Genomic DNA, 14,542 nt, shown 5'->3' on the forward strand with positions numbered 1-14,542 from the left:
AACAATTAAGGATATCTTGGATCTTTCACATTTACCAGAGTCAAAGAAAAGCACATACATAAAAAATGCATATTAATAAATATTCTTTATTTTTTAAATTTTGCACATTGCGCTTTTCACATCACATCCAAACCATTTTATAAACGGATGTATTCTCTGTAAAATCTCATATTCAGATAATTCTCTGTACACATTTATTCCATGAACGTTTTGCCACTAAAAATGAAGTGTCACAGTCAAAGAAACAAACGGAAAATGACTTAAAAGAGAAGACAGGCTACCACATCTACCCAAATGTCATAGCTTGAAAGCTTGAGGATCATATTGAATGTGCTCTCCACCACCAGCCTAAAATTGATGTCTGAAAGAAACAGCACAGTGGGGCAGGAAGGGAAGAGGACAAGAAGGGGGGGAAAAAAAAGAAATCACATTTAAAATGAAAAAAAGATTAATTGAACAAGACACCAAATGTACTTTAGAAATTTGAAAAAAGGCGCAGTGGTCGTTATGAGTGTTTCAGTAAAGAGACGGAGCTGCTTTGCGGTTTCTATTACTAATTTACTCCCATTGTGGTCAACCATCCACCGCGACACACCGGCTGCTTCTGCTCATTTGAGCGGCAGTACTTGGTAAATTTATCTTTCAGGTGCTGTCGGTACTGATCTCTGTTGTTGTAGAAAGACTGATTGTTTTCCACAAAAGACTGGATCTCATCTTGTGTTAGACAGTTTTCTTCATCAGAAGTGCCTTCCGATTCATCCTATATAAAAAAAAACAAACAAATTTTATGTCTTGAGAGCAATCACCAACCTTTAATCCCTGACCAGGGTTTTCAAGACAATTGTTTATACATAATTATTGCATAAGTAGGATTACAGCCCAGTACTGCTTTGTAACTGGAATTTCATAGGTATTTTTAAGAAACAAATCAATTTTCTAGTGCTTCTGCTAACATCTTGCACCATCACCCCTGAGTTACAACTGACAAGAAATTAAGTTTTTTTTGTATTAACATTTTTGCACCAGTCCTACATTTTTTAATACACAAAAAAAAATCCATGCAAAATGTATTTACAAATTACTACATGACAATTAGCATGAGTGTTTTCCATTTCTTTCACGTCCCTGTTGAAATATGTAACAGTGCAATGCTTCTAAATATGAAGGGCACTGTCCATATTCAAGGTCTGCATGCATTTTAAACTCCGTCTAAAGTCTAAAAAACTCAGTTTAAACCACAGCAAACATTTTGGTAAATCAGTACACGCAGCAGTATCTTTCTTTTACACAAAAAATTGTAATCACAAGAACATGCCTTTGTATGTTAAATGAGTAATATTGTTCTAATCTAATGCTTTAAACAAGGAAAGCCCGCATGAAGCTATTGGGAGTGGGGGTCAATACACTTGATGTGTACATGCCTAGAGAAGAACAGATACCTTTATAACACAGGAAAAGAAGTGATCACCAAATAACCCTTTTGTGGTGCTTTTTTAGAAAAAACATTTCATAGCACCTGTGCTGAGGGCGTTTCATTGCAAAAACAACAGCTCTATGCTAGCAGAGTACTATACTACAGCTGAGGACTACCACTTCCATTTAAGGAATTAAAACAGTATAAGGTGCTCTAAAACAACGACATTCATTTTCAGCTTGAAAAAAAATGACTGACTGCCTGTACTTACAAGGAGCTCGATTAAACTTTTAGTGCTGCTGTCCCAACGAGCACAGTAGGATGCTTCTAAGGGCGGCGCTGGAAAGTGGTTCATTGTTTTTCTATGTTCTGCCCAAGGCAACTGGAGAGCAACGCTCGCAAAGGACTCGCAGCAAGCTTTAGCACACATCTCTTTGGTTCTGCAGGAGTGTAGGTCAGGGTGTGCATTCCCTGCGTTCTCCCTTCTGTTTGCATCCACAAGACAGCTCCCTGGTTTATGACACTAAAAGACAAGAAAATATCTTGGTATGCTGCTAATGAAAAATAAGCATGTGTAGCTGCAAAACCTTTTACTATAGTCATCCAACATCACCTACGTGTTCGTTTCCACAGGATGACATTTTATTCTTCTTTTTCTTCTTTTTATTTTTGCCTTTCGTGTTCTCTTCCGAATTTGCCCAACACTCCACACAACTGTCAACTCCGTCCTCCTCCTTGTCCTCAACACAACGATGACCACATGAGTAATCCCCTTTAGGAGACAAGAAGCAGTTTAGATACGGAAAGCAAGTCAATCTTTCTCTCAGGATTGTAATAAAACCAAAACCAACCTGACTCATCATGGTTGCAAATGCCTTCAGTACAGGCCACATCAGAGCCTTCTCGAGACCCAGTCTCACTTCCTTCCATGCTGGAAGAGTAACCACAATCACTTCCATTGCAATGGGGTGATAAGCCTATGGACACAGTTAAGAAAACGAGTTAAGGTTAAATTCATTAAATTTCTCTTGAGTCAGGAATAAAAATTCACCAAAACAGTATCAAGTGGCATTACACCATGCATAGGTTAACCCTGGTTTAGAAAATATCACTCAAGAAGTCTAATCTTTATAAATACAGAATAGATCAAGTAAAAAAAAAGTCTTCTTAATCCAACTGACAACATTACAAAATTTAAGACCGTTCCTATACATCTGACTACTATCTTCATCTTAATGTAAATCAAGTTCTCACGTTATTTGTGCAACTGATGAGTCATTTGCACTACTCTTATTTAAATTATGTAATACAGAAGAAAATCAAGACCTTTCTTTGTTTTAGGCGAGTCCAGTATTGCATTACCAGGGCAGCTGCAAGAGGTGCTTTCATTTGTAACAATGACTTCAACACAACCATTTGACTCCTCTGTACTACCGCAAGCCTTACAGCCACTCTCCACAGGCTCAGAGGAACCCTTAAAGAGGCAAAAACACACATATAGCAAATGACAGTGGAAGGAAAGCAACTCCTTTCTAAATCAAAATCATTTGATAAAATCTAAGCTGTGCTCTGACTAAAGAGCACGTACACTGTGGGGAAAACAAGCACCACCTTCACTGGACACACGGAGAACGTCAACTGTCACCTAACAAGCAGGCCTAAAAACTCTTGGGTTTTTGCTCAGCAGTAGTCAATTTACAATTTCCTGTCAGTTCCCATTTTAATACCATGAAACAGCATAAAATTATACATAATGAAAAACTAACTAAAAAGCATCCACTCTAGTTTTCCACATTGCACACTGCGTATCAAGTTTACACACTTCCATTTTGGTTAAAAATGCATAGAATGACAATGCAAACCTTTACTTTTTAACGTTGAGCACAGCAATGACGACGGCGTTGCAGCTTAATTATGGAAACGTCAGTGTGAATGTTTTCCGCTCTGATTCAGAATGGCATGAACCTACCTCATCCGGGCTCTTCTCCTTGTCCTCCGCTTCTTGCCCAGACATGTCGAAACCACACTTGTTTTTGCGCCTGTTCTTGCGCTTCTGTCGTTTTTTCTCCTGCTTCAGCTCTCGTACTCGCTCCTCCTCGGACAGCTCCTCACAGAGCTGCTCCAGTCGACTGATTCCCTGCACTTTCTCAACTGCCATCTGCAGAGAGGAAATAATACCAACAGCGATACAAAATAATAAGCGTTATTGACATTGCAATACAAATGTTAAAATTACAGGCTGCCCATGCATTTAATAGGAAATACTGGCAGAGGATTAATATTGATAAAAGTGGCCATGTTCCTACTTAACACTACAAAATCAAAGATTATGCTCCCAAAAAGCCCGAGAATCAGACTTCCTAATATCATTGCTTACAATATCAAGACTTTTGGCATTGCAGGTATGCTATATACCAACCTCAAAACTTTTGCGCAATGCATCAACACCAAGATAAAACAGCATTTGCCATGTCTGTTCCTCAGCTCTTAATTTTTGCCAGATTCTGTGGAGACGCTCATACAAGTGGATGCCGAGACAGGTTAAAACTTCTTCTTGAGCAATATCAATGGTCTTAGCATGTCTTTCCCTGCGCCTGTAAGAAAGTTACAGATACTGAACAAAACCTACAGTGACGTACAGCACATTGATTCAAACATTTTAAATATTTCAAAGGATAATCAAGAGACTAAAATGCTATTTCTTGGATGTAAAAAACAGGAACTATTTGCAAGAAAGCCCACAGAAGCAGTATTAGTAAATGCATTCTATACAAAAGTGCCAATAAATCTGGGGTATTTCATCCTTAAAACATTAATGTGCAGCTCAAAGCATGCAAAAAACATAGATGTACCACTTTAATTTGCATATGCATTCATCTTAATTGCTAACCTTCACTGAATCAATCACATACCAAACATGTTTCTATAACAGAATAAGGCAATGGGAATTACAAACTTTTCTAACAGCTGTTAATGTCAGTTCAGTCACAAGAAAAACTACCTATATAAAGAACAAAATGTTAGAATTAAGATCTGCCAAGCAGCAAACCTTACTAATACTTCACCTATGCCTTAAGCAGTTCTACTATTCTATTTTTTAAGTCTTTGTTTTGAATGCCAATTTTCATCAACAGTGAAACAACTCTGGCTTATGTTATACACTGGGAACACTGATTTTCAGTTTATTCGGTTTTCATGCAACAGAGCCTTTAGTGTGTCAGGCAAGTCAGCACACATGCTTGGACATTTTGATCTTACCACACGGCCAATTAAAGATGACAACACACTAAGAAATATTTAATCAGTTATCAAAATAATCCTGGAACCAGATGATGTGGAACGTACATGAACTTTACCGTAATACTTCTTTTGAATCACTGCTCTGTAACACAAATCCAAGGATCATCACAGAGCAGATTTGCTAGTCTCATCATGCTAGTGCAATCAATAAATTTACAACCTTACAACAAACTTTAGATAATTGATTGAAGAAAGAATAACACAAAACCAGCAGAGCAATACACAAATGTACTGAATACAGCTAATAAATATCAAAATGTTTAAAATCAACACTGATTTGGAGCAATGATCCCGTGACTGAAATGACATTAGTTGCAGAGAAACTAAAAATGTTCTTGGATCTGGGCATTTCTCATTTTCTACACAGCATTTGGTTAAAATATCAATCATATTTTGGTATCGGACAACAAAAATCTGAAAAGCCAACAAAAAGCGCTAGATAGCCCACTCTAGCAAATTACATACTCATACCCTCCAGCGAACTCGGGCTCAGCGCGTCCTAGAAGATGTGCAATGAAGTCCGTCTCGCAGCACACATGGATGTGTCGCTCATGTGGACAGCACCGCAAGCCCTCATATAGAGAGGCGCAGTAGCCCTTCTCTTTACTGTAGTCCAGTTCGCCAATGAGAATGTTATAGGCTCTCAGTACCTTGTTTTTGCAATCAGTACAAAACCTGCAAAACAAAGGAAACAAACACGGGATCAAACAAAATGAAAGCTCTTCTGTCCAAGCACCTTCATGAAGGCATAAGTGGACTCTGTTTCAAGTTTTGGGGAGTTTAACATTTCAAAACCTCATCAGAAGAGTCTTACCGATGCTTGCGTAAATACGTTTCTAAGGTTTCTAAAAGGCAGGCAGAGTCTATTAGAACTACTTCATCCCTGCATTCCTGGGACATTAGCTCCCACACATCCATCCAGCTGCCCCTGCAAAAGACATTATTTGTTAAACTCTGCATTTTGTTTCACGACTTGAAGAAATCAAAAATTAGGTAGAGGAAGAATGATACAGTACACCTGCAAAAACATCTAGAATAATTTAGTTAGGTAGCTACAATAATTAATGGTTTAATTGTTTTAATAAACTATGCACACGCACCCACTTTTCAAAATTGTTGAGTATTCTAGGTTTAAAATGCAGGTTGTAGCTCTTCTTGGACCTTACAACACAAAAAAGCCACTATCTACTACTACCATTGCTTACTATCAATGAAGGCCTCGCTAACAGTAAGTTAGTGTGACTAACTTTCTGTGTTGCACCCCTTCCAGTAAGTTATTTCTCCTATATCTGGTGAAAACCTCCATGAAGATGGGACACCAAAATGCTTTTCATTTTTGTTTGCAGAACAGACATTTTGCATGCAATTGAAGACATTTTGCTTCATGGAGATATTGAGGTTTCGCATTTCACAAATGTTAATTCTTTGCATTGAATTTCAGTTTTGTTTCAAGGAGTAGCTGGCTTTGTTTTGGGGTTTCAATGATTTTACTTAAGACGTATGAACATAAGGTACAAATGATGAGATTAAAGACATTTGCTAAATTTCCATAGTAAGCGAGAGACAACAGTGGGTGGAAGAACACCAAGACAAAGACTGCCCAGCTGCCTGTGTGTCACCTAAGCGACACTATTCATACTGGCACGCAGCTAGATATGCACAATGTATATGGTCTCGAACTCTCAGTCGAGTTGCCGGTTGTTGACTGTGGCCAAGTATATTCAAGAAAGAACTTATTTAGGATGCATTAATGGTATGTACATCTGATGCATGTTAAATCAAAAACGTGAAAATCGGAGCACATACAATAAATACTTGATGCCATGGTTATGATGTTAGTGCAGGAGAACAATAATAAAAATCGAAACCTGCCTTTACGTCTTACGCTATTTCTTAACATACTACACTGATTACCTGCTGGGTGCTTGAAATGGTCCAAAGTGAAAAAGGATGCTACATCTGATTTCTTTCTTGCCTCCTCCATGGTCTTTATCTATTACTACAACTTTCTCTGCAATTCCCTCTCTGTAGTTCACAAAGAAATTAAAAATCTGAAAGTCTTGATTTTAAAAATGCAAAATACTCAACCCTCAAATTCCAATGTTAATAAAGGCATTGGCTGAGAATTCAGTTCTAAAAGCATAATTTCTTTCAGACAAATACAGACTTTTTTTTTAGATAAAACGAACAAACCTTCATCACATTACGTAACCTCTGTAAGGTATGTGCATTACAATGACCTTTTAAGCTGTGAGTAAAACAGAAGAGCACGAAACATGACTCACCCTAAGGGCTTGGGTTTGTGCGTATCTAAAGAGTGCAGTTGGCAGCGCTTGTTCTTCTTACTTTTAGGAATGGCATCAATCATGTCATTTAACTTTGACCTATAAAATAAAACAAAACATGCCTTTTCATATTTGAACACACACAGGTTAATCTCCATTTGCTAAAGAACAAACAGCTCATGTCCTGTTTGTTTTGAAAAGAAAATGGACCTATTATACCATGTACTAGCATAGGTGGCGGCCCTCTATTGTTCAGGCCAACAGAAATAGATCACAGTTCCTCTTCTTAGACACACGTCATTTTAAAACCTGCAGTCTTATGTGACAATCAAAGCTTTCTTCGAAAAGCAATCACACAGACATGTAAGCATATGGGGTGGGGGAGCTCACCCGTGAACATAAAACAAAGTGTACAGTTTTTTTGCATCTGCCATGCAATTCCGGGTGACAGAGAGGACACCAGTGGACCCCACTGTCAGTGGCTCCAGGGCCGGATTCCCCGACTCCACGAGCTGGGAGAAGAGGCGCTCCACGCTGCGCCTGCAGCCCACACATGGAACCAGCTGAGAAAGGGCATTGAAAACCTCCCGGGACGTGACCATCATGGCGATGTTCAGGTCTTGGTGCTTCAGCATGCTGTGATACTGCAACACATGGAATGAAACATCAGGAACAGAGCACGGCAACAGGTTAGATAAAGCTGCAATTAGTGGCTCACTCCCGTTAAAAGCAAACCTAAGAACATAGTGCATTTCCCCAAAGTCATTTCTTTATTAAGCCTTTTGAAGTGTCGATTTTGCCTACACTCCACATTTAGAGATTTTAAGTCTAGATTCAAAGATTGTCCCATGCACAAAATAGAGAGGCAGTCAACTGCTGCTCCCTTATCTCCAACAAAAAATGTATCCATAGCAATAGAATTATCACCTTGGAACATTACAGAAAAGGGTTTTGAATTTTAAAAGGCAAAAATCACTTAACTCATAAATACTGTTGTGTATAAGCAAAATGCACATATACCAACTGGTAAAAACCTATGCCTCCTATATTCAATGATACAGCACTTTACACTACCATGTGTAAAGAGTTCAAATACTCTACTACTAACAAATATCATGACACAGCATCTGATTTGCAACAAAATCACAAATAGCAGCACAACAAGTGACAGTTTATACTTTCATTCGTTTCTACTAACAACTGAGATCCTTAAAGCACGGAAGTACTTGCTCAATACTAATTTCAAGCTATACCTACAACTTTCTTACCTGTATGAATTGTTTCATCTGTGAACTGTTAATCTGGTAACTTTCAAGATTCAACACATTATCAGAAAACTCCATCACCATCTGGAAAAAATGGACATGATGTTATTCACAACAGAACTACATAACGTTAAGAGGTTAAGACGTTTGAATATATTTATTGTGTCTAACCACATATCTTTCTGAGAGGGTACATCTTCATTTGGTACTTTATTTTTGGATGATATTTTATCCTCCAATCCATACTACAAACAAAGGTAAGCACATTACAGACAACGCGTTAATAAAATAACATCTTTATGATACCAAATCAAGAACTAAAAACAAATAACAGCACCATCACAAATTAATGATTGGGACAAAAGCTAAAGGGTCCGGAGAGCAAACTTATAACCAACGCAAACAACTACTTCTAATAAAAAATAAAAATAGCAACTGTTGTTTCTTAACCAAAACACACTTGTAAATGCATGTTATGAAAGCCAGGTTCTAAAATATGGTATTTAAGTATTGCAAGAAACTGAAGTACACCCCACATAAAAAGCTAATAATAAAATTGCATCGCTTTCCTCCAAAACCATTACCAATTATATTTTTTTAAAAATCCTCCTGACATCTTATGAAGACATCTAAAACCAAGAACCATACAATGAGAAATCAATGACCTCACACCTTTCCCAGTACGCTTAAACGAAAGCCCAGCAAGAAACACCACAAGTGACAAAATGGTTATAGCAACTACTGCTGCTCTGCCCTCTTTTAAACACCTTTGGCACCGCAATCAGGAATGAACAAGGAGGCCGGAGGAAGGAGCTGATCGAGCAGATAATGATCGGCGGCTCCAGGGCCGAAGAGGGCCCGAAACAGAGGGGTTCACTTGTCACAATCCAACTCCAGAAATACACGTTGTAGAAACATTAAACTTTATGAACAGGCTGCTAGATCTCCCATCGAATGCATATGGTGTTTCATTTCATTCCCCGCCCCGGTACGACTGAGTTTTAACGCACTTCGTAAGATGGCCTGTTGCCTAGCACAGAGGCCTAGCGCCGCCGCTTCCAGCCTCGGCGTGTTTATTTGTCCCGCAGTTTGCCAAAGTGAGCGGCCCGTCTCCGCGGGGGAAAGGGGGCGAAATACGTGACGGCACCGGGCCGGGCCGGGCCGGGGTGGCGGAAACCCACCGTGAGCGTGTCATCGATGTACAGGGGGATCTGCCGGGCGAGGAAGTGGAAATCGTCCTCCCCGTCTCTGCACACTCCGACCAGGCGCGCCATGTCTTCGTCTGCTCCGGCCAGCACCGCTGCCTGCGCACAGAGGGGGACAGCCCGGGTTACTCCACTCGTCCTCTCCCACGGCCACACACACGCACACACAGCTCGCCGTCACCACCGGGGTTGGGAGAAAGGTGCAGGAGAGAGGGGAGGAGGGGTGGGGGGAGAGAGATCCCGTTTTATATAACCCAACGCTGCCGCACCTCGCAAAAACTTAACACGAAGCTTGGGCTAATCTCGGAAAACAAGATGTCAACTTCGGCCAGCCAGACGTGCACAGCCCCACGCATCGCATGTTGCATCTATTGTGTCCCCCACCCAGCTGGATTATTAATAAATACCCCCTAAAGGGAGTGCAACAGCAGTAACAAGTGTTTTACATTTTGACCCATTACAGGCAAAACCGCGTTTGCGACGCAGAACCCACCGCTTCAGGCTCAATATGGTACAGGCGCCGGCTAAATAATCGACCCTTCGTAGCCTCCCTTCGATGCAGAAAACAAACTCCCGAATTATTTAGACAGTTAAGTGCAAGGGCGATAAAAAAAACGCGTACACAACAACAGCGACAGCTGTAGCTTAATACTTCCAACCCCGAAATGTTGATGCAGCCGAACCACACCGTACGACACTGCCGTAAGTTATAAAACAAAAATCCTTCACAGACCGACGGATCTCCCCCCCGAATTGATCAAGAGGTTCGGCTTTCCGACGCCCGAGCACCACAGCCTTCTGGGGGTCTAACTTTTCCCAAACTTTCAGGGAGACTCGTGAAATTTGCTGCTGTTATTTTCACGAAACAGCCCCGCAGCTGCGCTCCACCTCCCTATCGCGAGACAGACCCCGCAAACTGACTCAAACTGGTTCGCCGGCGGACCGAGCGGCACTCTTTAACAACTCCGGGGGGGTCGAGGGGATGGGAAGAAAAAAAAAAAACCCGCACAAACTAAAACTGTCATCCCGTAGGGTTCGGAAATATCACCCCGCAAAACGTACGAGAAATATTCAAGTTCGCCGTGCGACACCCCAGCCTCTCTGCCGATTCGAAAAAAAACCGAAGCGTCAGAAAGGAGCCTGAGCGCGCCCTTCGTGTCACTCCGCCACAGAGCTCAGGTCTCATCAGAAATCACGTCGTGAAATTTCACACTTCCCTGAAAAATAATATTCTATAAATACTTTTTGTAAAAAATAAATAATCCATATTATATTTGCTTCACTCACAGCGGCTTAACGCTAAACAATATATTGTTCTATTTTTTTTTTGCGCCGAGAAATACAGTTAAGCGTACGTGGCGACAGGATCTCAAAACAACCTTTGACCCCCGAGAGACGTTGCAGAAAGTAGTTCCAGACAGGCGAGTGTGGCGTCATCACACGTGACAGGAGGGGCGGGGCGCGGGATATGAGCGGGGAAGTTAAATTTTTAAATATTGCTTTCCACTTTACACCACTGTGAGCACCAGAGAGGCTGTGGTTTAGTTTCTCTAAAATAGAATACGTCTCACATTTAATTGTTATATATGATGGGCTTTGCTTTGGTGACGGACTTACCTTTGCGTTTTAGGCATTTTATGCTCAAGAAGACCAATTACACTCGTGAATCTTTGCACTTATGTACATTTTTTGTGCTAAAAAAAATCATCAATGCAATTGTCACCGTGATTAAAGCCATTATATTTTAAAAAAACTTTTAGAAGCCTTGAAGGAAATGTAATATCCCTTTCAACTAGCCCATTCTGAGACGTTCTTTCGTGAATTACTTCAGCTTTGAACTTTTGTCACTTGTTTGTACTTAAAAATATGCCTTGGAGTTGTAATTCAAGGAAGATGTCACTCATAGTTTCAGTCATTTACTGTTTGGGTTTTATTCTTAGGACTCTAACTTATTAAAAGATACAAGAAACATTCTAAGAAATAATTCAAATCTAAAGTGTCATGCTAAGGAATCACAAAAGCTGTTTACAAATTCATATATTCTTGTTGCTTAGACATCAGACTGTTCAAATGAAAATTAACTGAACATTTTAAAAACTGCCAACTTAAAAGGATTTTAAATCTTTAATCTACAATCTCCCTGCAATGAAAATAATTACACAACCTAAATTAGGCATATACACAGAATAAATCAATAATACATTCAGCAAAACATCTAAAGTTTTCTGTAAAAATGAACCCATTACATTGCATATGCAGGACAAAGTATAAACCTGTACAGCTTTCAGTTACAAAGTTAATGTTTCTTTGGGTTGACATGGGACGTCTTTAAACAAGTGAAGCAGACAATTATATTATACTGTATATAACTATATCTAAATAAATTCTTTATTTAAATTCTGAATTCAATAATATAATAACATGGTTGTAATTTATCATTGTTATAATTAATTACATCAACTATGTAACACAGCCTGAGTGGAATAAAAACATCTGAGGAACTAAGTATGAGTTTGTTCTAAATTACACAGATTCCCATATTTCATATCCATGCATTTGGCCTTAACATTTTGATCCACATTGTTTAAAACAAATATTGCACTCTCTACAGTTAAAAAAAAAATTAATACCTGCACCAGGCAATCAGGGTTTTTGAGATCATGCTAATTTCAAATAACGACTCATGCTAAAACGTCTGCGATTCAAAGAGTCAATATCATAAAACTCAAGACTTAGCAGAAATCCCTTTAAGCAGCACTTAATATCAATATTGTAGAAACAGGGCTACACAAACCCCTGTTCTTTAGATAGGAGTAATATTTCCAAGCACCTAAAACCAATTAGGTTATCTCATTAATGGAAATGGCTACCAGAACTTCACTGTAATTCTCTGGAGATGTAAAACATAGACAATAAAAGAGTTTGCAAACATATAGAAAACCAGGACAAATACTGAAAACACACTGCTGCTATGAATAGTATCAACCATCACATTTGTCAAACCTGTCATGATGTTTGACAACATGAAGAATAACAACTGGTTTCTGTTGACCGCTTGAATGAGACAAAGCCCCTCTATGTCCTCCCTGATTTTTCTGTCTACCGAGCTGGATTTGGAGTCACTGTTTTGTGTCTGAGGGGCTTGAGAAGGACTCCAAGAGGATGACACAGAACGGCAGTTGGACAGAAATTTGGCAAAAGCCAAAACAAGATCCGCAGCAGATAAACAGCAGAGAAAATAGAGGGACTGGGCCACTGTCCAGATGCCGAATGAAAGGTTTGCCATCCTGCGGGACACTGGTTCCACAAACATCTGGCAAACGAACAGGACAGCCCACAACGCAAAACTTCCCAGGAGGAGACGGGCTATTGCCTTGATCCAGTCCTTCACCACCATCCTGCTCTCCATCACATGAAGTCCCACCTGAACCCCAGCCATGTAGATGGCTACATATCCGATGACAGAGAACACGCCCTCTCTGTTTGCACTCACAAATCCACCTGTTCTGTCGCTGCCATTCAAGATGAAGGATTTGAGGTCCGTCAACTCAAGAGCCGCCTGGTAGGACCCACCAATGATTACAGCCAGAAGCCACGACCTGTTGACCGGGAAGACGGACAGAAGCAAGGAGGCCACCGCCCTCACGATGGCCAGAGTGAAAAAGAAATTCCAGTGGACCCCGTACTCTGAAACGTGCTCATGGTAGCCCGTGGCTTTGACGCTCAACAGCCGCGCCAGCCCCAGGGCGACCAGGGGCCAAACCGACAGCAGCTGCTTAGTCAAATGGGCAAACATGGACGGTGGGGGCTGCTTCCTCCTTGCCTCGGGACAGACGAGAGAATTAGCCAGGATGAAGGCTCCCACACCAAAATCCATGACTCCCGTTCCGTAGGTTTCGCTTTTCGCGTAGCGCCTGGGAAATATCGCAAAGTCCACCGCGAGGATGCTGATGGCGGTCTTCACGTTGACGAGCACTCGGAACACTGTAACGAAGGGGACGCGGTCCGTCTCCAAGGAGCTCCCCAGAAAGTCCTTGAATATCCTCCTGAAGGGCACAGCAGGACTGTGCTTCCTCCTGTGGTACACCCGGAACAGCATGCTGGCATCGAAGGCAGCCAGACTCACGATCACCACATGCAATGCGTCACTCAGCACCGTGCAGGACAGGATGAGAGGCAGCACCACCACGGTGAAGTCCAGAAGAAGATGGACCTTCCAGGGAAAGGGAAAAACGCCTTTGCCAAGAAAATACAAGATGAGCCCCAGCCCCCTGCTGAGCAAACACAGCGGCGCCAGGGCTGAACCCAGCGAGATCTCTCCCAGGGTTGTCCCATTCAGATTGCTGACAAAAGCCTCCTTAATTTCTTTCTGAGACATTTCTTTTCCCAGACAAAAAAAAATACTGAAACGAAACAAAGAATGCAAACATATAACAAGAAAGACGTTGAATAATTTACTCACGCGCACTCCCCGCAGTACCAACTCACAAAACCCGCACGTATTTTTTTAAAAACCACGTATTAACATGGCCACTTCATTTTTTGTGTCACTGTTTTAAGCAAGCTGAGATCCATAGCCACGGTTATTTTTTTGTAAGCGGAACAAGTGCATTTACTGTCAATTAAAACATTATATGAAGCAGCAGACAATGAAAACTGGATTCAGATAAGAGGTTCTACTTACTTATTGAACGCCTTTGTTTCGAGAGAAATTGTAAAATATCTTATGTAGAAATTAAAATATATATAAACATATATACTGTTTAGAGCTGTAAGAACGTCGTGACAATTTAAAAACAAACTACCAATAGGCAAATCTCCACAGGCTTTATCCTTTTCTGCGTATGTTGCGACGTTCATTTAGAAAGAAAAGAAACCTAGATACGGCACTTTACCTTTGACAAAACCTTAAAACAAAAATAAGTAAAGTATGCCGTGTACGAGCAATTTACGAAACAAACAAATCAAACGTGCATTCATTATGACCAACCTGCATGCGTGCCACCGCGTAGCACAGAATTTAACTTTTCTTCCGTATTGCGTTACCCAGTGTTTCTGTGTGGAAACGTCACA

At 40.6% G+C, this 14,542-nt stretch overlaps 2 protein-coding genes across 10 annotated transcripts; both read right to left on the reverse strand.

The window, feature by feature from the left end:
• Positions 1–66: 66 nt before the first annotated feature.
• On the reverse strand, positions 67–14,251 carry ggnbp2 (gametogenetin binding protein 2). 9 transcript variants are annotated; one of them, XM_088615923.1, is made up of 15 exons: positions 14,154–14,251; positions 9,446–9,568; positions 8,268–8,348; positions 7,390–7,643; positions 7,000–7,098; positions 6,629–6,739; positions 5,529–5,642; positions 5,180–5,389; positions 3,834–4,008; positions 3,384–3,572; positions 2,741–2,888; positions 2,266–2,391; positions 2,032–2,186; positions 1,686–1,937; positions 67–760 (listed from the first exon to the last, which is right to left on the reverse strand). In XM_088615923.1, the coding sequence occupies exons 2-15, from the start codon at positions 9,536–9,538 to the stop codon at positions 554–556; spliced, it is 2,214 nt and encodes a 737-aa protein (XP_088472049.1). In that variant the 5' UTR covers positions 9,539–9,568; positions 14,154–14,251; the 3' UTR covers positions 67–553. The 9 variants fall into 9 exon arrangements, with proteins under 9 accessions (XP_088472049.1, XP_088472046.1, XP_088472047.1 ...); XM_088615920.1 differs by lacking the exon at positions 14,154–14,251 and adding an exon at positions 10,532–10,680; XM_088615921.1 differs by lacking the exon at positions 14,154–14,251 and adding an exon at positions 10,203–10,509.
• On the reverse strand, positions 11,376–14,513 carry pigw (phosphatidylinositol glycan anchor biosynthesis, class W). The gene is made up of 2 exons (XM_088615927.1): positions 14,460–14,513; positions 11,376–13,872 (listed from the first exon to the last, which is right to left on the reverse strand). Exon 2 carries the CDS (start codon positions 13,845–13,847, stop codon positions 12,336–12,338), a length of 1,512 nt encoding a protein of 503 aa, XP_088472053.1. The 5' UTR covers positions 13,848–13,872; positions 14,460–14,513; the 3' UTR covers positions 11,376–12,335.
• Positions 14,514–14,542: the final 29 nt, after the last annotated feature.

Source organism: Lepisosteus platostomus, chromosome 22, assembly GCF_059453375.1.
Source record: "Lepisosteus platostomus isolate fLepPlt1 chromosome 22, fLepPlt1.hap1, whole genome shotgun sequence".
Taxonomy (NCBI): domain Eukaryota; kingdom Metazoa; phylum Chordata; class Actinopteri; order Semionotiformes; family Lepisosteidae; genus Lepisosteus; species Lepisosteus platostomus.